The sequence below is a fragment of the Erigeron canadensis genome, chromosome 9, assembly GCF_010389155.1.
Source record: "Erigeron canadensis isolate Cc75 chromosome 9, C_canadensis_v1, whole genome shotgun sequence".
Classification (NCBI taxonomy): Eukaryota; Viridiplantae; Streptophyta; class Magnoliopsida; order Asterales; family Asteraceae; genus Erigeron; species Erigeron canadensis.
In genome coordinates, this window is record NC_057769.1 from 26948924 (window position 1) to 26975913 (window position 26990).

At 34.2% G+C, this 26990-nt stretch overlaps 3 protein-coding genes and 1 long non-coding RNA gene across 5 annotated transcripts; 3 read left to right on the forward strand and 1 right to left on the reverse strand.

Moving 5' to 3' along the window:
• The first annotated feature begins 332 nt into the window (after nucleotides 1-332).
• Nucleotides 333-7118, forward strand: LOC122581475 (NAD(H) kinase 1). The gene is made up of 11 exons (XM_043753706.1): nucleotides 333-433; nucleotides 1714-1861; nucleotides 1960-2079; nucleotides 2649-2845; nucleotides 3121-3234; nucleotides 3341-3435; nucleotides 4412-4515; nucleotides 4797-4870; nucleotides 5099-5177; nucleotides 5477-5784; nucleotides 6626-7118. The coding sequence occupies exons 1-11, from the start codon at nucleotides 401-403 to the stop codon at nucleotides 6932-6934; spliced, it is 1581 nt and encodes a 526-aa protein (XP_043609641.1). The 5' UTR covers nucleotides 333-400; the 3' UTR covers nucleotides 6935-7118.
• A 3930-nt stretch (nucleotides 7119-11048) lies between these two features.
• LOC122581012 lies at nucleotides 11049-14826 on the reverse strand. The gene is made up of 3 exons (XR_006320948.1): nucleotides 14786-14826; nucleotides 11625-11719; nucleotides 11049-11180 (listed from the first exon to the last, which is right to left on the reverse strand). It is a non-coding gene; the product is annotated as an uncharacterized LOC122581012 (long non-coding RNA).
• A 3472-nt stretch (nucleotides 14827-18298) lies between these two features.
• LOC122580806 (phosphatidylinositol N-acetylglucosaminyltransferase subunit A) lies at nucleotides 18299-23190 on the forward strand. 2 transcript variants are annotated; one of them, XM_043752968.1, is made up of 9 exons: nucleotides 18299-18557; nucleotides 20281-20405; nucleotides 20488-21060; nucleotides 21142-21296; nucleotides 21404-21494; nucleotides 21585-21701; nucleotides 22387-22490; nucleotides 22704-22794; nucleotides 22881-23190. In XM_043752968.1, exons 2-9 carry the CDS (start codon nucleotides 20283-20285, stop codon nucleotides 22953-22955), a joined length of 1329 nt encoding a protein of 442 aa, XP_043608903.1. In that variant the 5' UTR covers nucleotides 18299-18557; nucleotides 20281-20282; the 3' UTR covers nucleotides 22956-23190. The 2 variants fall into 2 exon arrangements, with proteins under 2 accessions (XP_043608903.1, XP_043608904.1); XM_043752969.1 differs by lacking the exon at nucleotides 18299-18557 and having other exon boundaries at nucleotides 20265-20405.
• Nucleotides 23191-24143: 953 nt separating this feature from the next.
• LOC122580809 (ABC transporter G family member 23) lies at nucleotides 24144-26102 on the forward strand. Its single transcript, XM_043752971.1, has one exon. It carries the CDS (start codon nucleotides 24144-24146, stop codon nucleotides 26100-26102), a length of 1959 nt encoding a protein of 652 aa, XP_043608906.1.
• The last annotated feature ends 888 nt before the right edge of the window (nucleotides 26103-26990 follow it).

Sequence of the window (26990 nt, forward strand, 5' to 3'; positions counted from 1 at the left end):
GCTTATAAGCCAACTCCCATCATGGCTCGGCTCGGCTCAGCTCAGCTCGGCTCATATGAAACAGCCATCCAAGTCTTTGACTCGCTAGCCGTAGTTGACCTTGGATTGTGATCCCATTGACTTTCCACTCTCACCACTACCACAAGTGCTTCCTTTCATATTCATAGTTCTTCTTAATTATTGTTATTAAATTAAAAATAAAAAATAATAAATTCCCAGATTGTGTGAGGGAAGGGTTGATCAGATGCCCCACGATTTTCCACGCGTCTCACACCTACCCCACGCCCCCTAACAACACAACTACCTCTATTCCTTTTCAAACCCCCCTATAAATATAAATATAAATTTCTATATCTATATATCTCACAAATCCATTTTCCCGTTTTAACAGCAGGCAGCAATGGCCCCTGAGAATTTCATTTCCAATTCTAATGTACGTTTTCCTTTTTTCCTATTACTTTTTCCTGATTTATGTATATATATATATATCATGTTTAATACTCGTATATTTTGTGTGCGTATATAATATATATATATATATTATATATACATATATCCGTTAGGTCTTACGTGAATAAATTAAATTAGTGTAATTTTAATTTTATTTTCATTTCTTTTTTGTGTATCTTTTTAATTTATTTATTTATTTTTGATATGAAAGAAGACAAAGTACAATTAGAAGGTACTAGGGACTTTTTAGCTAAAAAACAGAATAGTTGGTTGTTGACTGTTGTAGATATACATACAAGATATATATATATATATGGTTAACACACCGTTGAGAACACTCTTAAAATAAGAACAAACACCTTAAAAACATCATTTTGATGCATTAAAAGTTCATAAAACTAACATTGTGCATAACTAATTATCTTTATTTAAGTGATTAACAACACATCCATCCGTCAAAATCGAAATAATCATGTTTTTTGTTTTGTGCATCCATCTTGGATGCATATTCATCAAAATGATGCATCCAACAAAAAACGTGATTTTTTCGATTTTGATGAATCAATGTGTTGTTAAACACTTAAATAATAATAACAGTTTTATGGACTTTTAATGCATCAGAATGATGATTTTAAGGTGTTCTCACCCTTCTTATTTTAAAACTGTTCTTATTTGATTGTCCCCCTCTATATATATATATATAACAGAATAAAGTTAGTTTCAGTAATTGATCAATTAACATATTTAAATCATAATATTGATATCTATGCTATTAGAAGGAGTATGAATTCAATTAACTTGATGAAACTGTCTGACCGGTATTGATCGGGATGAGTTAATGATCGGTAGTTGTGCCGTTTGATGATTAAATGTAACGATGAGAGAAATTTACGATAGCAAAAGTTGTGACATGATTATGAAATATAGAAGAGTATCTCTAGAGCAAGAAATAGTTATCGATACGGAAAATTTGAAAAGCGCATATATTGTTATAAGTTTCCTATGGGGGCATCCACTGATGATTCATTGCTAATTGCAGTATAACAAATCGTAGTCTGTAATGACATTTTCGGTAGAAATTCTTTCTTTTTAAGCTTTTAGATTTCTTGCTAATAATGTGAAGTTCTCTTTCAGTGAATGAAATGAGATAGTCTTATCCAAACCTGTTAATTTGAATTTCTCCTTTTTTTTTTAACTTACTTTTATTTTCTGCATTTTCATTTGCTCCCTTATGTTCATTGATTGTATGCTATTCTTCAATAGGGTAACATATCTAATTTCTCATGGGAGAATGGCCCTTCTGATTCACTTTCTCTTGTAAACTCCGAGAAGGCAGTAAAGGAAGTTATCGAACAGCCTCTTGTTGAGGGGATCGATGATCATCTTGTGGAATTTTCAGAGGCCATGAGAAGTATTATTCTGTTCAAGTTTCAATTCTCATGAATATATCATCTGTACGTAGCTGCAATGCTGATCCTTCTGTTTCATTTTATTTGGGTTGATATATAGCTGTTGGTAAGGCTTTAAGACGAGCAGCAGAGGGGAAAGCCTCTGCTCAAGCTGAGGCAGCAGAGTGGAAACGTAAATATGAATTGGAGAGACAACGCAATTTACAGTTGGAAAGTAAAGGTATAAATAAGATGCAAACAACATTATGATATACAGCATCTGTTCTCACAGATAGTAAAAAGAACATGTGTGTGTGTGTTTGATGATTACAATGCACATAATTGGTGTTAATTGCTATGGATATATTGCTTCGACTTCCAAATATACAGATGATTGGTTTGAATGGGTCAGAACACAAACGAACTGGGTGAAAGTTGAACGGTTCATATAGCCTGGAAGTAGCCTTAAGTCTAGTTTAAATGCCTACTACTTTCTAAAGCCTTTTATCCACAGATTTATAGAATTGGTGTGAAACTATTGCTTTTGTATTCACTATTAAGTATTAACACATAATTATATAAATGAGACCCATCTAAACCTGTGTCTGTTACATACCCTGCCCGACCTTCCCATCTTATCACCTCTGGGAATCAGGATCTTTCAAGTCCCAAAAAGTACAAGAATGCTCAATGCCATTTAATATGTGTTTCTTTGTGACCCTATAACAATCCATGGCGTAAGTTTTTCTAATTTCACTTCTTTCATCCGTTATATGCTTTTTATTAATGTTTTTCTTCATTTCATCTCAGTTTTGATAGCTGTAGAGCCTAACAGTAATTGTACCGAGAAGAAAGTTGAAGCATCGTCACAACAACTAAAAATTATGTCTCAAACTGATGAACAGTCACAAATGTATCGTGGAAAGAACGGAATCTACTCTCACGAGGTTCTTTGGGACCCAGAGTGCAACTCATTTTCCAATGCTCATAGCAAGCTTATTCGGAAGGTACTTTAAAAATTATGTGAATGAGAAGGAATAGTTCTAACTTTAGGGTAGTGGTAATTTAACCAATTACATAACCTTATTATTATGTGAAAAAAGGTCACATTAACCATCCTTATTCAGGAAGGAGCAATGTGTATGCACAATAACTCAATAATGTTATATCCAATATGTGTTTTTGATTTACATACATGATAGGGGCTATTACTCAGTTGATTGTACTTTACCATTTCACTTTTAAAATTGGTGACTGAAATATACATTGATCTTTGACACAGGCATCGTTCAAACTACATTGGTGTTGTAAAGGGGAAAAGAACGATCAACATAAACATGAAATAGTCTCCTTTGAAAAGGGAAATATATCAACAGCAGAACGTAGCAGTAAACAGGTATGAATAAAAATGTCTAATGGTTAATTTTGTATCATATTCTTATGGAAATGTGGTCCATCTAGAACTGCTGTAATTGGCATTCTTTTAATTACTATTTTTTCAGATTTGTTTGAAATGGGAATCTCCTCCACAGACTGTTCTAATTATAACAAAACCAAATTCGTCTTCTGTTAAAGTTATTTGTGCAGAAATGGTCAGGTAGAATTCCATCGTATAAAATACTCTGTTTTCTTATATTTCTAAATGCCAGTTTTCTTTCTTGTGTGTGAGTGTGTGTGTGTTTTTATAGTTATGGCCCTATTACATGTGTAAATTAAGGGAGGGAGGGATGTGAGCATCATGCCATCGCGACTCTGTCTCTGGCTAGAGGCCTTAATTGATAATGTCTTCATGCAATATTTTCTTCATGTATTGGTTTAAAATATTTTCTTCATGCATGATGTTATCAACAGTCGTTGGAGTTGTCAAAGCTGGGTGGCTTGGGTAACAGACTAACAGGTCGAGATGGGTAATCTTTTGTACAGGTCAAGACAGGCTTGACCTGCAAACACTTTATTCTCCCTTTTAAAAGAGTAATAATGATAATTAATTAGTTGGTTAAAATGATTATGAAAACCATAATATTAAAATTATTCCATTTATAATTTACTTAATATAGCAAGAAGTAGTATGTGGAGCTAGATTGTTGCTATCTTCTTGGCAGTGGAATGGGGTATCTAGGAAATGGAGGTACATAATAGTAAGTTGAGAACTAGTTATTGATAGAGCAACTTGGTAATTGAATGGACTTCCCACTAGAAACAGAAGTCATTTAGGAGCGACTTCTGAAGCAATACATTTCTATCATTATTCTCCCCTGGGGCTCTATATATATAGCGTATTAGTAATCAGAGCTTTAACACTCACCTAGGTGCTTGCCGCGGTGGGGAACTGCGAAAGGTTTATGCTTAACTGGGTTTCTATGTGCAATCAATATTGAATGAAGTTTAGGTAGACTGAGAGCTTAGTAAATTAGGTATATGCATTAAATACACTTTGACGCCTTTCAAGCTAGTTTTGTTCTATAGTTAACTCTCGCCCAATTGACCTATTAGAGAGCAAACTTAACTCAAATCTACCTGTTCCCAAGTATATGGGTCAAGATTGCAACCTCTGACAATCATGTGTGTCTCAGGTGGTTGAAGGAGAAGAAGTTAAATATTTTCGTGGAACCTCGAGTAAGAGCAGAACTTGTAACAGAGTCCTCATACTACAACTTTGTGCAGACTTGGAACGATGGTGAGTCATGAAACTTTTTTCCAGTTCATTTCTATAATGTCGATTTAGTATATTATTCTTCAGTCCATATAGCTTTTAATTAGCTTTCATATCTCAATTATCATACATAATTTTTTTGAAATGGAGCTATTATACTATCTAATGCTATGTGATATGTTATATTGTGATTATAATATAAGGATTCAATTGGATTGTATAGTGACTATTTATGTCTATTGCCATATATTTTGAGGATGTGCTAGAAAGTTACCCTTGTCAATCATTTCTCATCTTTATTTCAGACAATGGCATTTTGCTTCTACATGAGAAAGTTGATGTTGTTGTAACTCTTGGTGGGGATGGAACTGTGCTTTGGGTATGTGCTTCCATTTCCATTTCTTCGGAATCGACATGTTAGTCAATTCCATAGTAGGTTAAATTAAACTTTTAAAGATATACCATCTGATCTTGTGTCCCAAGATGTTATACTTGCGAAGATATATATGTCAAGGAAGTGACATCTCATATGTTTGGGTGTTGATATATATGTTTACTTATCTGAAATTACCAATTTAAATAAATCTTCCTTTCTTATCCTTTGCAGGCCGCATCAATGTTTAAGGGCCCTGTTCCTCCAATTGTGCCATTCTCTTTGGGTTCACTGGGTTTTATGACTCCGTTTCGTATCCTTAATGTTTCTGGAGTTATTCTTATTTTCCTTCAGTTTTGAATGTTATATTGTGCATGAGGTGGCAAAATGGGTAGGTTTCGGCAATGGGTCAAAAAGGGGATCAGGTTGCTTTGCAATTTTTTTCTTTTTCAAAGTATCTATATATTTAATAGGTTAACATGACTACAAAAACTGATCTCTAAGATCGACAAACATCAGACCTTGGATTTAAGCCTGCATAGTTCTTAGCTAAACTATTCTTATTTTAAACAGATTGAAATTGGTTTATAAGTGATCCTTAACTTTAATAAGATAGCGAACAGTACAGAGAATGTCTCAAGTCAATCCTACACGGCCCTATCAGTATCACGCTTCGACATCGCTTGCAGTGCCATGTCATCCGTGAAGCAGCTAAAACTGAATACGAGACTGAAGAGCCAATACTCGTGTTGAACGAGGTTACAATTGATCGTGGAATTTCATCCTTCCTTACAAATCTGGAATGTTACTGTGATAACTCATTCGTCACTTGCGTGCAAGGAGATGGCTTGATCTTATCAACAACTTCCGGGAGCACCGCATACTCTCTTGCAGCTGGAGGTTCAATGGTCCATCCACAGGTAAGTTCATGGGTTCTTCATTCTTCCCCTTTCACACTAGGGTATTTGGTTTATCTTTTGTAACTGATTAGATAATCAGTCTAGCTTTCCTGATAACTAACCATTTAAACTTAAATGACCTAATCTTTCCTCTAAACGTTATTAAACAGACTCTTTTTCTAATAGCTAAACAGTATCTCATATTTTTTTCACGACTGTAATGTTTTCTCATTTTATCAGTATTAATGTTTTAAATTATAATTTTCCTCATACCGAAACGTCAAACATCTAAAATCTGACTTGTATATTTTTACTTTTCATTCTGCTTCTTATCAGTTATGTCTTAGAGTTTCACACCACCAGTTCTAGAATAATGATTAACTAGGGGTAAAATAGTAAACTACTAATCACCCACTTAATCGACCTAATGCAAGAGACTTCTCTTCCTGTTTCATGAAGGAACTTCTCATTTTATTTGGACTGCAAACGTGTTATTATTTGTCCGTTTATTAGTATTAATTTGGATTTTGATAATGACAACCCTAAGGCTGTTGCTAATACGTTGTTACATGCATTAAAGGTGGTGCTTTTTATATAAAACATCACCTCATATTTTCCTAACAATAAAGCGTAAATTTTTATGTTTGCAAATTAGTTAATACTGACAGCCATTTGATAATGATTATTACAACTGCGAGCAACATAAGCACGTTTATACATGGTATCATACAAACTGATTATATAACACTATTTTTCCAATTCTATTCAAGCGTGTCTTTCAAGTTGCATTCTTAGTTACTTGTATAGATGTGTTGATCACATACTTTATTGCATTTTTGATATTTTATTGCATGGCTTGTAGGTTCCTGGCATCTTATTTACCCCAATATGTCCACACTCGTTATCTTTCCGACCTCTAATATTGCCAGAGTACGTAACACTTAGAATCCAAGTGCCCTTCAATAGCCGAGGTCATGCATGGGCGTCTTTTGATGGGAAAGATAGGAAAGAGTTGGGTCCAGGGGATGCACTCGTGTGTAGCATGTCTAAATGGCCCGTGCCCACAGCTTGTCAAGGTGATTCGACCAACGACTTTTTGCATAGCATCCATGATGGTCTGCATTGGAACTTGAGAAAGACTCAATCTTTTGACGGGCCACGAGAATCTTAATTAACTATTGGGAGCTAGTGTTGTATGGGGTGAAATATATGCTTGTAGTATTGTAGTTTAACCTGTAATTTAATTTTACGAGGTCAATGGTAAAGGTGATAGCGTTATATTTTTTTAGCCAGCGGTTGGTTACCCATTTCAGAAAAACAGTTGGAATAATACACAGTTCTTACGTTACCCTTAAGGTGGACTCATCATGGTGTAATTGCCAATCTGGAGATGATGCCGGCATGATCTTTAACACAGATAAAATTTCATGGATACAAAGTTTAATGCAACTACTTTCAAGCATGATAGTAAAAATCAGAGTTGTATGAATGAAAAATCTAATTTACAACCAAGTGAAGTCTGTTGCAAATTAATTATTACTACAACAAATTGTAATGATTATACATATTGGAGTAATATATAACAGAAGTACATATAAAATTCATTTTGAAATATATGATTCTGTGACCCTCTGTAATAAACACAATTTCAATTTTTAATAGAGATCTATATAACATCTTAATGAGAAAAGAAACAATATGATCTAGGCTAGATCAATATCCTGAAATGTAGAAAAATCATATCCAGAACCTAAGAATTCTGTGCAATTTTGAACCGATGTCTCTTTAAAAAAGGTTAACTCGTAGGGATGATTCACTAGACGATATCGTTCTTTGTTGTCGACAACACCAAAATTTGAAATAAAGCAAACTGCTCCTTCTTCAAGCATGTTTTCAAACATGGGAATCAGATTGGCATTCACCTTCGCTTGAATTTTTTTACCCTGTATTATCCAATATATGTGTCATTACAAGATGAAAACATTAATATATAATACAAGTTTACATATAAAGATAAATACGAAAATAAGTACCTTCTCATCCATCAAAATCATCTCCATACTCGCGAGTTCTTTCGGGTTATTGTGAAATGTTTGTTTCCAGAGACGAATAATTTTAACTTTAATCCGCCAAAAATCTGTATAGCCATTAATCTCATCAACAAAATCGTATGCCTTTTCGTTTCCCATGATACTACAGTAAGATAAAAGTAAATTTATATGTTAAATAGATTAATACAAAACATTGTCATATATATAGTAGAAGACTAGAAGATAGCATTTAGTATATATATAAGGCAACAATATACACATACACATTATTATATAGTCATTCAAGTTAATAATAAGGTATTCAGTCAACAAATTAACCATAAGTCTATAACATTGCACTTATATTTACACACAAAAATTCCATTAAGTCTTCAAGAAATTATACATAATTATGCAAACAAAAAAGGTATTAGAAACAGAAAGCATAGGGATGAATTTGTAACTTATTATTTTTTTTGCATACCCCTATAAACTTGATGTTTCTAAAGAATAGTCCAACCCGATATCCGGTTTAGAAATTCCCATCATGATAGTCGGACACATGGTGTTTTGAATTCTGGATTCGTCACTGTTTGTTAGTATGAGATTATATAAAATTGCTTGCAAAACTATAATTTTAACTAATTAATAACTATCATGTGCTGCTTAAATGTCAAATTATCCTAACACCCTAAATCTTAAATACTAAATTTGATAAGTACACAAGTAATAAGTGTAGTGTCAAATTATTCATATAAGCATATGTTAGATAATGCTTTATATATGCATATAATCATCCCCTAAAAAAACATGGATATGTAAAACCTTCTTCGTGGAGCCATGTTTACAAAAAAAGAAGCCTGTATACGTTTAACAAAACAAAAACTTTTACAAAACTTATAGTAACAATAACCCTGATAGATCAATGAACAAGTAAAATCGATACACTTTTAAAGGCATAAAACTACCTCTAATGGTGGACCAAAACGAACTCGCTTTCTTCCGACTCTTGAATTAAATTTCGATTAGAGTTTTTTTTTTTGTGTGTGTGTGTGTGTGTGTGTGTGTGTGTGTTTACTAATATATTTTAGTTAGAGTTATAAAGGGTCACAATGACCTATTTATATTGATATTCGTAATTGCGTATTATGGTATTTTTACCTGAATGACCGCGTGATCGTAACTCTTGTTTCCAAATATTTAATATTTAGAACTAGCCCTTCTTTTTCTTTTGTAAGGCAAAAAACTAACCCTTCTTGATTTACCTTTTATTCCATGTTTTCATTAACGATAATTTCGGCTCAGTGAGATGCTTCGTTATATACAACATCAATCTCAAAAAAGAAAACCTATCGTGAAAACGCCTGTTTTTCATTCTTGGAAGCATTATTAAAATTTAAATTCAAAACATGAAGGTTTCAAATTTCATATATATCCTAGATAAACTTGCTTCTTCTTTTTTTTTTTTTTTCAATTGTTATGTAGCTAATTGATTAGATTTGTATTCATGTATGCGTGTATTAGGCGAGTTTCTAAACAAACGAGAAGGTTGAAACTTGAAATCATATATCAAAAATCGATATAGATGGTAATGGTAATGATAATCTCATGATAACTTGATAAGTGACTACATCACTAGATCACTTAATTAATTGACCATTTACCTGTTACACCATTAACTAATTACTATTATTAATTTATCTCAAGTTAATTAGGTGCAAATGCAATGATACCTTATAGGAAGAAATGAAGAGCGACGGAATGATATGCAAGGTACTTTATAGGAAGGCATGAAGAGTAATTTTTGATTTCATGTTGAAAGTCAATTAAGAACAGATTTGAACTCGGTCTTTTTTTTTTTTCTTTTTTTTTCCGAAGAAACCAAAAATATTTTCACCCAACTAAAACTAGAATGACACTAAAACACATGCATTTATGTATATGTCACTCCAATGTGGCATAGAAGATAATATCACAACTTGATTAAATGAACATCTCAAATGGTGTAATAATTAAGGCCAACTGACGAAACATCATGTGTTCAATTCTTATTAGGCCTTTTTTCATATTTACGGTTACTTTCGAGCTCGTTTTTTTTTTCTATTAGAATATAATTTTGAGTTGATGATGACATGATGATACTTTAGCCTGATCTATCGATGTTTGTAAAAAGGTTTAAAGAAAACAGGTATGATTGTTTTATATAAAATATATAGTCTTTTCTTTTGGCATGGGTCATTTTGTATTAGAAAAATGCGTTAAAAATTCATTTCATATCTAAAACCCCAACTTAAAAAAGGAAAGAAGAAACCGCGAAAAATGAAGGTCGGACCAACCACCAGTCGTTCCTTAGGTCGCTCCTTATGGCCATTGCACAGGGCCTCCATCATTCATGACAAGATGTCATTTTTAAAAAATGGTTAAACGGAAACAAATAGGCCCATTGTAGAGAGTATGTGTTAGAGAGTATGTGTGTAAGAAGAGAGAAAGAATGGGGTATATGAGAGTGCATTATAATTTTTCAATTGAGGATGAGGTGAAGATGAAAGTATGACAGGAAAGGGGTAGTTCTTGAGTGTCTCTTGAAAAGAGAAAGCTGATGTGTCAGTCAAGACGAAGTGATAACTGCGTCAGGATAGGGAAAGACCTTAGAAGTGTTTGGGATTACGTTTTGAAGTGATCATTTGATTATTACATTTATAAAATACAAATAATTTAAAAATGTGTTTAGATGTGAATGTGATTTTGCTATGAGAATGAAGTTTTGAAGAAATATGAATTGACATGGTTTTTCAAAACGCAAAATTATTTTTGAAAATCTTTTTTTTTAAATGCAACACTAAACACCCCTTGCTCTCTTGCGATGGGGATTATATCATTATCATCTTTAGATTAGTTCCACTCAATTCCGATTCAATTTAATTATGAACAAGGTACATTTCACATTCTCTTGATTCCCAACTTTCTTCATTTTTTTTATGTTTGATTCACTTTCTACTAATTATTAACTATGCATTTGATATTATATTTATTATATTAAATCAGATTAAAGATCCTTTTAGGGAAAAACTCCACATGAGTAAGGTTAGGCCGCACAGCCAAAAATACTAGACTTTACCGGGTAGCCTGAATAGAGACCCCTATCCGTTTACATCATTTCTGGACTGATTACTATTCAAAATTCTTTCAAAAAAAAACAAGTTTCATAGCTTATATCGTAAAGTTGCAACATGATGATGATCGTCATCGTCCCTTGACCCTGGGCAAGTGAAAGATGATCATTGTCTGTAATCACTAACCATACAGATTCAATGCTAAGTAGTTTTTTTGTGAAAAGCTTAATCCATTCTACCCTTCAGGATTCTCTCTGTCACTTCAGTTGGTGTACTGCAATAAAACCATGTAAAATCATATCAATATCTTACATTATATGCATAATGTAACTGAAATTGGCAGTGACAGATCAATAATGGTGGTGGTTTGAAGTTTTTAACCCTTTTATATACAAATGTTTTGATTTGAAATGTCTTTGACAAGTCAAATGCCTAAAAAAAGGCATCCAAAATGTATTCAAATGCATAAAGCCTTTTAAATCCATATAGTAAAATAAGTATACATTATTATTGTAATAATATAACTATGTAATTCCAGACATCTTTTGTTATTTATATATTCAAACCAAGTAAAAAAGAAGCGTTTGAGTATCGACCCGACTGGACCTGTTTAATTTTGGCATGTACTAAGATAGTGCCTGTGTTGACCCATTACCCATCATTTTGCCACCTCTAATACAAAACATGGAAGAAGTAATATAGTTGGCAAGAAACTTACACAACGTAGACATGTCCGCCCCAACCACTCAAACAATCTCGATCAACAGATGATAGAAGAGCTTGGGAGATGGTCTCAAACAACTCTTCTTGTTCCTGCACACAGCAACGCTTGAGATTTATAAATAAAGTATTTGGGGAAGAAATTACACATTATCTAGTAGTAGTATACATGTGTGGATTTTGATGGGTTTGGATTTGGCAAGCAATTTACAAATCTTTGAACAAACTTCTACTTTTCATGGATATAATTAAAGTAAAATCTCTCATACTTCTACATCCCAATTTAAATAGTTGAGCATTTTCATTTTAGGAGGTTCCAATATTAACTTTTAAAACTAGATTAGCATAATTTTCATCCTAGTCATAAGAAAATTGTCAAATATACTTTCAGTGTTTTCATCTCCCCCGAGCAATTTCCAGCATATATGAAAACAGAGTGTGTTTTTTATGTCCATTCGTAAGAAAGACAATAACGAATATTTGGACATACAACATGTCCATTAATTTTTTATGTATTAGACGTAGGTTTAACAAATCTTCACATACCATTCACCTATAAGAACTTGCCAATAGCTGGAACTACAAAAATCATCCCTCCCTCAGATAGAAATCCTCAGTTTTCACCCTTCCATTAGAAGGTCCCCAATGGACTCGTTATGGCGCTCGTTCGACTACCTCGAACGAGTCCACACCGTTGGGTGGGACTCGTCCCTGGTTCGTTCGAGGGTCTCGTCCGGCTAGCTCGTTCCTGCAGGGACGAATGGAAAGCTTTGTAATTTTTTATTTTTTATTTTTTAATCCAACGGCTAGGTAAGGAAGAAGACAAAAAATTTGAACTTTTACAAGTTGGCAAAACAGGTCCCTGTAACGTCTACTTTGACCACCTGCAGTTCAAAAACTTTACACTTTTAGTCCTTTAACGGCTAGTTTTTGAAAATGCCTATATATACACCTCCATTAAGCACTAGAACACACCACACTTGCATTATTCACATATATTTACACATACAAAACCATTTTAAGCAGAAAATTATGTCGAACTTCAACAACCAAAAAGAAAACGACTTCTGGAACAATGCCTTGAACGATTTTAATCAATCGTACTCTAACCAGCCACCACAAACGCCCTTCATCCCACCACCTAATGACCCCCGTTATGCTCAATTCATGGCAGCTTATTATGCTTCACTTGCCGTTGCACAACCCCCTAATTTCTACCATGGGGGGTCGTCGTTAGCTGCACAATTTAAACAACCCGATCAACACTCGTTTCCCACACCACCAGGTAACCCCACCCCCCACACGAATCTGCTCCCACGCCGGAATCTGTTCCCACCCCCCAATCCATTCCTGAGGCACAACCAAAAAAGGGTCGGGTCAAAAGTATGTCCAAACGCACCAAGAAAAGCAAACAACCAAAAGAACCTGCTGCAAACTCGTCTAATTGGACCGAGCTTGAGATGAAAGTTCTCACTGAGTGTTGGATCAATGCTACAGAAGATCCATATTGTGGCAAAGACCAATCTATTGATTCTTTTTGGGGGAAAATCATAGATAAGTACAATGCAAGATTCCTCAACAACCCAAGAAATCACAATTAGATAAGTGGCAAGTGGAGGTCGATCAGAACAAATGTGTCAAAGTTCAACGCAATCTGGAAAGGCTATGATGGTCATCGGTGCAGTGGTGAAAACGATGCCCAAGTAATGGAGGAAGCACAATCAGAGTACTTTACTCAAACCAAAACTCAGTTTACCATGTACGAGTGTTGGTTGCTTGTGAAAGATAAGCCAAAGTTCTTCGCCCCATCCGGTCATGATGTTCTGGGCCGAAGCTTGCATAAAAGGAAAAATGTTCTTAATGTTGTTGATAGTGAAGATGAGGAGGAGGAAGGGACCCAATTCGCGCCGGTGGACCTTGGTGATAATGACTTCTTCGGTTAGGATACTTATACGCGCCCCCTACTAAGTCAAAGGCATCACGAACATCTGCTTCTTCCGATGCGGGGTCTGCTCGTTCTTCAGCTTCCGACCTAGCCGCCCGATTTGACTGTCTTGGGTGTAAAAAAGAGGCGGTGTTGGATGAACAACAACTAGCTTTGGCTGCCATTCGTGAGGAAGAAAGGAAGCGCACCATGTATATTGGTCTTTCGTTCATGGACAAAACAGAATGTGATGATGAGGAGAAGAAATACATCAAGGAAGCTAAAAAGAAATTCATGGAGGAGTACAAAGACTACCTATTCGGTCCCAACTAGTTTAGGTTTGGTTTTAAAAAATAAAAATGTCGTTGTGTGGTTTTTTTTTTTTTTTTTTTTTTTTTTTTTTTTTTTTTCATTTTTAGGTTGTGTGCTTTATTTTATTGTAATTTGTGGGTTTTTTTTTATGTTCTAAATGTATTTGTATTTTTTTTTAATAATAAACTTGTGTGTTTTGTTAATAGTTTGTGTTAATGTATTTGGACTAATATGTATTTTATTAATAGTTTGGAGGGTTAAAAGTGTAAAGTTTGGATAAATGAGTAGAATTAAATAATTGGTGGGTCTAAGACTAGTATTAGGTGGATGAATCCATTGGGTGCATTTTGAGAAAATTAGTCCTTAGAGTGTTTTTTGCTGATGTGGCACTGACAGAGACTAGTCTGAGGTGGATTTGTCCACACCATTGGGAAGCCTCTTATAAACTTACATTGGTGAACCCTAGGTGAGTTTTGCTTATCATTTAATACCCTCACCCTTATGTTAGCATCTTTTTGCTAAAATGATCAATTTAAATATTAAAGCGCAGGTACAGTGTCCTTGAATTTGTAACGGGTGAAAAGGACCAAGCAGAAGGGGTGGCTCAAAGTGAATTGACACATTTACATTTTGTATTTGTTAAATTAGCAGCATTAAATATGATAATAAGAGCTATTTCAATACAGTGTCCCATTACTTTATAGCCCACTTTTCTATTTTACCACTTACTAATAAAATACAACGCACATTCACATTAAAATGTCAATGGGCTAAAACTTCATCATCCAGATTAACAAGTCAGTAGTCACTTTAAAGAGTATAACAAAATTTCCATATATTTAATTACACATGACCAGTGGCAAATAATCATTGGTATTATCAAGTAAAGTGAAAAGCTAAAGAACTGTAACATAAAAACATACCATGTCAGGTTTGAACATCGACTCACAAGCACCATAAAGAGACTCTGATGAAAGAAAGATGTTTAGCTTAATAGATGTAATGATCTATTCTTAATTTTTTATAATAAATTCAAGTTTGTTTTATTTTAACTGAAAAAAGAAAAAAGAAAGAAAGATGAAAGAATGAAAAAAGAAAAATTGAATCTCAAAATTTTTGCTCTTAACACGAAAGTTACTTCAAATATAGAGTGTATTCATTTTTTATCTTTTATTTACTCGCTATAATTAATTGGTAAAATCTTTGTGATTGGTAAAAACTTTGTGATTAATGTATAAGCTGGATAGAATTAATTTATTCAAATGGCTTTTAATATTACTTTTGCAGGAAGCGAAAAGGGGCTCACAATCGTCTTTGTCTTCGATGACTCTGCTGCTTGGAACATTTGGAGTATATTGTTTCATATTTCCAATCCATGATGGTCTGATGAACCATTATATATTTACATTACATTACATGTGCATGACTTTGTTTTTTTATTATATAATTGTTAATTTCTGTTTTTTTATTATCACATAGGATCAAGATGATGGATTTGGTTGTTTTAGGTGGCTGTGAATTGATATGGAAGCATTACTTTTGTCTTTTGGTATGTTAATACTTCCTTTTGCAAAAAACAATCATGCCTTTCGTACTAATATTTTTTGATGATCTTTATAAGATCAAATGCTACTTTAAGCTCGATCTATAATTTTTTGAAAGTTCATATTAATATCTAGTGACTAGTAATATTATTAATCTCTTATATATGTATGTATATTGGTTTCATATATTGATAAGTGATAAAAAAAAAAAAACCGACTCGATCGGTTTGGGTTTAAGTTCTGGACCAAAAGTGACCAAAAACGACTCATACTCGGCCCTACTTATGGCTCATACACTAGTTAAGGTTAGAGTTGAAAATATGGGTGGATCGTGGATGGACATCCTAACGGGTTTATATAGGCAGCTTTTGTGTGGGTGAAAACAGGCCTGGTCATATTGACCCTGGTTCATTCTCTTTGCGATAAAAAAATCAGGGAGGGGAAGGGAGGAGTGGGCAAGCTCTCCCCACACCCTGATAGGCTTTTCACATAATTATCTTTTCACATTATAATTTATTAAGAGAGATCATGTAATTATCTTTTTGCATACATAATAAGCTTTTCACATAATAATCTTTTTACATTACAATTTATTAAGAGAGATAGGACTAGATTTAGAATTGATTTCAAAACTTAACTTTTATTATATAGAAACCAAAAATGCCACAATTAAGAATTTTAATTAAAGCACCAAACGATTCTTAGTAGTTATTGAGTATTGGCTCGCGTTGCCATTTTGTGTAGATCGCGTTACCTTTAGTTCAAAATTTTCTTTATACAGAAACTATTAGGCTAAATTGACTAGCCTATAGTTTGAGTATGGCTAGCTTGCACATTTGGAACCAAAGTGGTAGAGTAGAACTACCAAAGACGTACTATACATACGGTATTTATTACTTGCATTCACAAACTTTCGGTTCCTATGGAGAATAGTTTTGTGGCACATTTATAGGATATTCAGAAAGGAAACATTGCAACTAAAACCACTCGAACTAAATTTTTAAATAAGGCCTCAAATGTATTATTACATGATCACGCCAGAAATGATCACCAACAAAAAAACTAGAAACTAATTTCTTACAATAACCACTCTCGTTATTATTCTTATTACTTTTTATGCATGTAATAAGCTGTTAATGACAACCTTTAGGGCTGTCATTATCATTTTCCTATTATTAATAATCAAATTAATATAGATTACTGTAGTTTCTAGACACCTGTCCATTCTTCAAGGTCACACTCCCTCTTTCATTCTCTATACAAGAAACACGTTTTGTGTAGGGAAAACACACAACAAAACATTTCTTCCACATCTCTTTAATTTATTTAGTTCTTTTTTTAGTAATTTGTTGTAAGCTATTCGACTCACAAACTTAAATTCATTACGGTATCAGTTTTAGCAATTTCAATTTAGGATGAAGGTTGTTACGTTGTCCATCTTAAGATTTTACTTAATTGATTGCCACTTAACTATTTTTGATAACACGGCATGAGAAACCATGCTAGTATATGTAAAGAATTAGATACTCAATAGTCGAACCTGAGAAGCAAAAAGTGAAATTTGTAGAGATTTTTTGTTTTTGTTAGTTAGAGCATAAATTGGGAAAAAAAGATACAAATTGGGGATTTTGGTCAATTGCAAATTTGGTCCTTGTAAAACACCAAGAGGATGCATGACGAAATTTCCAACTTAAATACAGGAAAGAAAAATATATTAAAAAAACTCAAACGTCCGGCTAACCGCCGGTCAATCTGAGAGTTCACCAATCAACTGCAAGTGAAACCCTAAAATGCGACGGAGATTATATCATATCATATTTTAATTTTGCTCCTTTAAATTCAATTCAATTTCAAAATATAATTAATTAATTCCCATTTTCTATCGCATTAATCAATCAAGGTACATTTCACATTCTCTTTCTGGTTTCCAACTTTTCTTTCATTAATTTGTTTAATGTTTGATTAGTTGTCTACTAATTACTACTTATGCATTTGATATACATACATACAGGGTAAAACTACGGTGAGAACACTAATAATCCTAAAAGTTTAGCTTAATAATCCTCCTAATACCATATTATCTTGACATGTGTAATCCACTCATTATCTTTCATACATCACCCCCCTTGATTTTTTCATGTGGCTTCATCATATGATTAGGAGGATAATTAGGTTGATCTATTAGGAGGATTTATCATTACTTATATGTATATGGTAGAGGCTTTTGCCTGATTCTGTTCCTTTCGGAATATGGTAGAATTGTCAGTTAAGAAAAGAAAAATATGAAAAGAAAAAAATATATGAATCTGGACTGATTACTATTTATATTATTTTCCAAAAAATCTAACAAGTTTCAAAACTTATATGGTAAAGTTGCAACATCATCATGATGGTCGTCCCCGACCCAGGGGAAAGTAGTTAAACATGAACATTAAAAGTGAGTAATAAAATTCATTAAATTGACTTCCATGTATAGACTATAAAACAGTTAACTGTATCACTCTATATGTCGGAGAAGCTTCAACAAGTTTAGATAATAAACGTGATAGAAGGTCGAGGTGCAGTAACTGAATAGAATAGTGACGTAAATTAAAGTAAACATCTATGAGAAATATGAGGCCTTTGGTGAGGAGTTTCTTACATTGAATGTCCCATTGTATCTATAATATCTATTGAAATAACAACCCTATTTCTAATTTAAGAAAAAATGATTTGAAGTAGCAAATATACCCCTAATTATCTTTCTTTCATCCAATTACCCTTCTAAGTATCCAATTAATTGGGAAGTGATCTGTCCAATTAATTGGGAATTGGGAAGTGATCTGTCCAATTAATTGGGAAGTGATCAAGTTTTTAGTGATACACCACCTAATATTTATTATTGTGTTGTATCGCCAAAAATAATTAGTGGATAACAAATCGCTTCCCCACCTAATAATACCCCTCAAAAAACACCCGCCCTTCTTTCTCCCATCTACTTCGGCACCACCACCACCAAGTACTCCACCGTCTCCGCCATGGTTAATCAGTGCCACTGTCGCCGCCTTGGTTAATCAGCGCCTCCACCACCGTGTATCATCATCTCCCGAAGTTAATCAGTGTCACTCTCCGCCGCTTTCCATCGATTCTGTGTGATTCCGATTATCTTCTGGTAATGTTTTTATTCTTTATTATAGTTCATATAATATTAGTTAGTCATTTTATACAGTGGCATAAAAGGTGTTCGATAAAATGCCTCAGTGAGTTTTTTTTTTTTTTGTTATATACAGTTATTTTCTTGCAATTTACTACAATTAATAACAACAACATTATAAAAAGGTTATATATGAAGAATATACTGTCAATTAACTATATCAAATATCACAGGTCGATGTAGTCTGATAGTGATAGGAGATGGCTGAGTTGAGTTATTAAATTTGCCAATAAATGAGAATGAATAAAGTGTTAGACAGTTTTGATGGCATCTATATATATATATATATATATTATATATAGAAACCAGCGGTTTGAAGATTAATGGATTCTATATATGTTTAACTAAAAAGAAACCAGTGTTGTTCTCGGTGATGTAGCTCGGATATTAGAGGAGTGCTTTTTTAAGCAAAATGCAAGAAGATAGATTGGGTTGCCAAAGAAATTTCTGTAGGTAGAGTAGTTGTATTCATTTGCTTATAAGACTCGGGATGAGCCAGCTGAGCCTGCAGGTCACCTGAAAATTGAAAGAATAGATTCAAAGTAGATGTACAAAGGTTAACAATATATAGACATATAGTCAAATATCCTTGATCATAACTCTCATTTACACTTGATATTCTGTTTGCTATGTCACTGTTTTAGTGTTTGAGATTCTTTTGTACTCGTACATTATTATTATTATATAGTTTGTATGGTTTTGGGCATAGAAGAAGGCAAGGAGTGCATATTGCTGGAACACTTTATATATAAGCATATGAAGCTCAAACCTACTGTTCTGAGTATTCAAAAGAGTTGAAAACTGTAATGGGTGGCACTGTTTATTTTGTGCTTTGGATCATGGTCATAAACTTATAATTTTTGATTTTGTATATAATACAGAGGTCTGCTACCCCACTTGTGAGCCTTGATAAAGCATGAGAGTTCAACAATATAATGAATTTACATGTGGCTATTTACTTTTACTTTGTCAATTTCAAGTTTTGTAAACATATCCTGGTGATTTGTATTGATACGTGTATAACTTTCATAGTTGTCTGCTCACTTACTTAATGGTTGTGTTTTTGTATATATATATAAGTGACAACAGTACAACACATGTTCTAACTAACAGAAATGAGTACCGCTTTGTAAATTGTCGTCATCATGGCATATTGCACTTTGGAAATTCTCGCCGCCGCATCGCGCGGGCACTATACTCGTTAGTCAAAAGCAAAGTTCAAGCGTTAAAGAGTATGTGGTATCGTTTAGCATTTGGTGACGTTACTTTGTATACTTGTTGCATGGGAATCTGAGGTCTCAGTCTTGAACACCAACTAAATTTTTAACAAACTTCAAAATTAAGATTTTCCCACGTAAATCAAGATACTGTGTAATTGTTGATGTTGTTACAAAAAATGAATTGTAGATTATCTGTAACTTGACATCTTTGCACTAGCAGCCATGACATTAAGGAGGAGGTGTAGGGGTGAAATTCTGTCATAAGCACTTGTTGTGCTGTATAGCACCCTGATTACCAATTGTATCCCTTCGTTAATGGAAATTCTGTAAATGGTGAGATAATACACGCCTGATTAGTTTCCAAACTTGGTGGTGTTACACTTGCTATGCTTTTCTATTTTTGTCAAGAATAGTGTAATTTTTTGTACGTTTTTAGGATAATCGTTTCTGTTTCTTTGTAGTTATGGAACAGAACAAGGGAAGACATAACATCTTGATGGTATCCGACTTTTTCTACCCTAACTTTGGAGGCGTGGAGAATCACATATATCTCTTATCGCTATGCTTACTGAAGCTTGGCCATAAGGTTGTGAATTATTTTTATGTGGATCAATTGTGATACTGCATTGTTTTGTGTGTGCTTAGAACCTAATTGATCACTTCTGCAGGTGGTCGTTATGACTCATGCTTATGGAAACCGTTCGGGGGTTAGGTATATGACGAACGGCTTGAAAGTTTATTATGTACCTTGGAAGCCATTTCTTATGCAAAATACATTACCAACTTTCTATGGAACGCTTCCAATTGTGAGAACGATTCTTATTCGTGAAAAGATCTCACTAGTTCATGGACATCAAGCCTTTTCAACTCTTTGTCATGAAGCTTTAATGCATGCACGTACAATGGGTTACAAAGTTATATTCACTGATCATTCATTGTACGGTTTTGCTGATATTGGAAGCATCCATATGAATAAAGTACTACAGTTCACTTTAGCTGATGTGAGTGAAGCCATTTGTGTCTCGCATACAAGTAAAGAAAACACAGTTTTGAGATCAGGGTTGCCCCCAGAAAAGGTTTTTGTTATACCGAATGCTGTGGATACAACTATGTTCAAGCCTGCCCCAGAGAGACTTAGTATGGACCCAATTGTTATTGTTGTCATAAGTAGATTGGTTTATCGAAAGGGTGCTGATCTGCTGGTTGAAGTTATCCCAGAAGTATGCCATTTGTACCCCAATGTAAGTTCTTGCAACCATTATGTAGCTTTTTAGATTATGCTTATGCTTATTTTGCTTCTCATCTGAAAAGCTTATGTTAAGGTGCGGTTCATCATTGGAGGAGATGGACCCAAGAGAGTAAGACTGGAAGAGATGAGGGAAAAACATTCTCTTCAAGATCGAGTTGATATGTTAGGTGCAGTCCCACATGCTAAAGTGAGATCTGTTTTGAACTCCGGCCATATATTCTTGAACAGGTAGATTTCTATATATGACTCTCTCATACTACCCATATATCTAAAATCACAAGAGATACTCATAATCATACACAATTTAATTTAATGTGGCTGTTGTCTTTGGGTAGTTCTTTGACAGAGGCATTCTGCATAGCAATACTAGAGGCTGCTAGTTGTGGATTATTGACAGTGAGTACGCGCGTTGGTGGTGTTCCAGAGGTAAAAGTTAATAGAACTCTGAGTTTGCATTCTTGTGACTGCTTTTGTTTAATGGTCATGTCACAATGCTTTTTGATTATCAAATTTCAGGTTTTACCAGATGATATGATTGTTCTTGCTAAGCCAGATCCAAGTGATATGGTACATGCAATTAAGAAGGCAATCCGGATACTTCCTCAGATTGATCCTCAAGAGATGCACCTTCGTGTAAGTTTTTTGTGGAATAATCTCACTAATTGTCTGAACTGTGCGGCAATTTTGACTCGTTATAAATGAGTTGATGTGGGTTGCTTTTATCGCTAACGGGTCAAATGTGTTGAGCTAAACAAGTCAACTAAAGGAAGTATGTCAAGTAAGTTGAAAGTCATCTGAAGTCTATACAAATACATAAAAGTATTTAAAAGCTTTTAATAAAAAGGTTAGATTATTTTTTGTGGAATAATCTCCGTAATTGTCTGAAATGTGCTTTCTTTGTCTATATACCGTTTGGTGGTCGGCACTAGATGTGGCAATTTTGACTCGTTATAAATGAGTTGATGTGGGTTATTTTTATCGCTATTGTGTTAAATTTGTTGAGCTAAACAACTCAACTAAAAAGGAAGTAGGTCAATAAATTGAAAGTCATCTGAAGTCTATACAAATACATAAAATCCTTTAAAGGCTTTTAATAAAAAGGTTAGATTATTTTGTAATAGTCTTGTAATCATATTTAGCATATTTTGATTAATATAGTCTTGTAATCATATTTAGCATATTATGATTATTCTTTTTTATTAGAAGAGTGGACAAAAAGTATGCTTGCAGGATCATTCTAACATGCTCTTTAAAATTACATATTGACCCGTTACCCAACCTGATCATTTTGCTACCTCTGTTTCTTTGTTTACATCAGATAAAAGGCATGTATAGTTGGCAAGACGTTGCCAAAAGAACAGAGATTGTGTATGATCGTGCCATGAGATGTTCAAATCAAACCCTCTTGGAAAGACTCCCAAGGTATGCACTCAGTAAGTTTGATCAGTTCTGATTTCTTATACCCATCTTGCATGGAAATCAAGCGATTATGACATGCATATCTCCTTTGAGAACATATTATGCTCTCCCCTCGTCTGAATTTTGAAAAGCTATATACAACAGATATCTAATAGTCCTATATTTTATCTCATTTAATACCATAGTTGATCATGTGATATTGTTTATCTGCTGTAGGTACCTCACATGTGGTGCTTGGGCAGGCAAGCTCTTCTGTTTAGTTATGATCATTAATTTCATATTATGGAGGCTATTACAATTATGGCAGGTACGTCATATGCGTGTTGACATTTACATACAAAATGACCCTCATGTTCCTTCTGTCTTAATGATATTTGTACATATTTTCTGTAGCCTGATTCTGAAATTGAGCTGGTACCTGATATTAAATACATGGATCTAAAAAGGGATGAGAATGTGACCAACTGACCATAAATCCTGTTTAGAAGATGTATGATCATATGCAGATCTAATTGCATTACCAAAGTCCACTGATATTACTAATCATTACAGCATCACTAACATCTTGCAAGTAAATAGGTATACTTAGATTTGAATTTTCAAAAGCAAACCTACTTTTGAGATAATTCAGGCTATATGGCAAACTAATTGACGTTCATGAGTGAGGAGGAGTCTGTATAAGTATCATCTCGTTTATCTTCTTTCGGAATCAAGCCTAACATATAAGATTCATGAAAGGCATGATTTGGTGTTTTATGTAGGTCTGTACTTGCGTACATGTATCTACATATGTATGTACATGACTTTTGTCTACCAGTGGATGTTTAATGTAAATTTGGCATGAGCATATCTCGATCCATGTGTTATTTCAACTCAGTCATATGAAAACCGGGTAATGTGGTGTGGTATTTTAATCATACAAGGCAGGTCCAAAAGGTAGATAGATCAAAGATCTTCCGTGCAATATCCTTTATTGTTTTATTTCATCATATAGATTATCATTTAAAGAATGCAGTTCTCAGATTTCTACTTTTTCTCCAATATCTTTAAAATACCATCATTCATTTTACCAGGGATGACAATGTATATCTTTTATCTTGCTATTAAAAATAAAAAACTAAAGTACCAATGCAACTATTTTGCATATTAATTTCATCTTGCAGCTCGTTTTGAATGGTTTTACTAATTTTGTGAGAAAGAAAAACCACTTTGTTAACTGCCGGTTTGCTGTCACCTCTGAACTTATGCCAGATTTATCGGCTTTTAATTGCGTTGTATCTTAAAGTATGCAAAATTTAATGAGGTATTCACAGGTACTTACTAATTACGAAAATGATAAGAAGCCATTTGAATTTGTTCTTTCCTTTTATTTTACACAGTAGTTTTTATTACAATTTACACATCCCACAAAGTTACATGTGTATATTTCTAATGAAACCCACCTTTACAATTCTCTCTCTTTCTTAAATTTATGTATGTTGCACTAGTCTTACCTTCCAATGACTTTGTTTACAAGAAACACAGTTAGTTCACCAAAGTGAGAACCCACTTTGCAAATGAGCATGGGTTAGCCTACCCACCTTTCCTACCCCCTGCATTTCATCTTCTTACATTTCTCTCCAAACTTGTTTCCATTTTCACAGCTTTAACTGAAAAATGGTATCTTGCTTCCACCCTCCCGCTGTTGAGGATGACTCCGCTGCCCTCTTCACCGCCTCCGACGACTCCCCGGACCAATCCACTAGCCCGTCCTCTTCCTCCCACCATTCCTTACCACCACCTTACCCATCCAAACCATCATACAAACTCACTGTCAAAAATCTTTCCTACACCATCAAAACAGACCCACAATTCTCACTTTCATGGCTCCTAAGCAAGCCAGACTATATTAACATTCTCAAGTCGGTATCATTTGCTGCTCAAAGCTCAGAGATCATGGCAATTGTTGGCCCGAGTGGCAGTGGGAAGTCAAGTTTGCTTCATTTTATCTCGGGTCGTGTTAGAAGTAACACATTGGATCCAAAAACTACCATTTCACTTAACGATTTCCCGATCACAAGTCCATCACAAATGAAAAAGATTTGTGGGTTTGTGGCACAAGAGGATAACTTGCTTCCTTTGCTAACTGTGAAGGAAACTTTGATGTATAGTGCCAAATTTAGGCTAAAAGAATTGAGTTCTAAAGAGAAAGACGAGAGGGTTGAGTGTTTGATGCGTGAGCTCGGGTTAGTTCATGTACGGGACAGTTATGTGGGAGATGAAGATGATAGAGGGATATCAGGAGGAGAAAGAAAACGGGTGTCGATTGGGGTTGATATGATTCCCGACCCACCCATATTACTCCTGGATGAGCCTACATCAGGGTTAGATAGTAGCTCGGCTTTGCAAGTGATTGAGCTACTATCAAGCATGGCTATATCAAAGCAAAGAACCATCATTCTATCTATCCACCAGCCGAGTTATCGAGTCCTCCAATACATTTCAAACTTCTTAATCCTTTCAAATGGTTCAGTAATCCATAATGGTTCCCTCGAGTCACTTGAGGAAACCATTAATCAGCTGGGTTTTGAAATCCCAGCACAGATAAATGCACTCGAGTTCTCAATGGAAATCAAAGAGATTCTCGAAACATCTTATAACTCAAAAGAACCTATTAGCACGTTTAGAGAACTTTTGGAGCCTTCTTTTGCCACAGTATGGGCAGAACAAACAAATGGCACGTTTCAAGAGCTTTTAAGAAGAGATCAAAGCGTGGAAAGAAGTCAATATAAACATAGTTTATACGAGATTCTAATCCTTTGCACACGATTTTGGAAGACAATTTATAGGACTAAACAACTGTTCTTGGCGAGAACGATGCAAGCTGTTGTTGGGGGGCTTGGTTTAGGGAGCGTCTATGTGAATGTCAAGAACAACGAAAATGGGATCGCTGAAAGACTGGGTCTTTTCGCATTTAGTCTTAGCTTTCTCCTTTCTTCTACTGTTGAAGCGCTCCCTATATACCTTCAAGAACGTCGAGTCTTGATGAAAGAAGCCTCAAGGGGAGCCTACAAGACTTCTTCATATATGATAGCCAACACAATCGTGTTCTTACCCTTTCTTTTTGTAATCGGGCTTCTTTTTGCCATCCCAGTTTATTGGCTAGTCGGGCTTGATCCATCATTCACTGCATTCGCCTTTTTTGTATTTGTGGTCTGGCTGATTGTGCTCATGGCTAGCTCACTAGTTCTCTTCTTAAGTGCAGTTTCACCCGATTTCATTTCAGGGAATTCTCTCATCTGCACGGTTCTTGGTGCATTTTTCCTGTTTTCAGGATACTTCATACCAAAAGAAGTGATTCCAAAGTACTGGATGTTTATGTACTATGTGTCGTTATATCGATACCCATTAGACTCGTGGCTGATTAATGAGTATTGGGGCAGGAGGGAGGTTTGTTTCTCCGAGGAGCAGCCTGGTTCGATATGTATGGTCACCGGCCATGACATCTTGAAGGGCAGAGGGCTTGAATGGGACACTAGATGGATGAATGTGGGGATCATGTTTGGTTTCTTTGTGTTTTATAGGGTACTTTGTTGGATCATTCTTGCAAGAAAGGTCTCTAAAACAACAATATAAATATTTTTGTTTGTACAATTAAAATTCTAAATTATGTGTTACTACTTAAGCCTTTATTGATAACAATGTGATGACATTAGCCAACATCAAATACATTCCTTTTTCCTTTTTAGTTCTTGATTTTTGATTTTATTGTTCAGAAGATTAAGTCTATAATCTTGTTATCTATAAAGTTCCATTGCTTTTGAGGGCTACATGGTTCATCTTGCTATATGTATGTCAACCAAAACAAAATATCATATAAAGTTACATGCAAATATATATTTGTATAAAATTTTAATAATTGTGACCCAAAATCTATGAGTCTGACTCATGGTCCATATGAACCAACTAATCTTTCAAGAAAATGCCTATTTTATGATCATGTAAAGATAGAAGTGAATCTTCTGCTAAACATGTCTCACATAATCTTTAAACTTTGGGAGCAAAGATCAAATAAAAAGATTACACATGTCCTTTGTATGTAACTTTCTTTTATATATTTTGAGGTTATTAAAATTATATATTATATATATATAATTATTAAAACAGTAGGAAACCGAACCTTCTAAAGCATTCTTCAAACTCAAAGTTATTCTAAAAAATTGTCACGTAAGATTTATGTTACGTGGCGTCTCCATAAATTTTCCACAATATTTATATGTGAAAAAGAAGAAACTATATTTATTTCATTATTTAGATTCAATTTTATAAGGCAAGTATACTCTTTCATTATATTAAAAAAAGATTTGCCATGCACATTATTGTTTCCCATCGATCAACTAGCACAAAGTTTATTTTGTATACTAATGCATAAAACAATAAATTTTGTCATCATTTCCTTTAATAAAATGTTTACCAAAATTTCTAACGAAAATTTCATACAAGACTATTTAATGTTTTGATGTT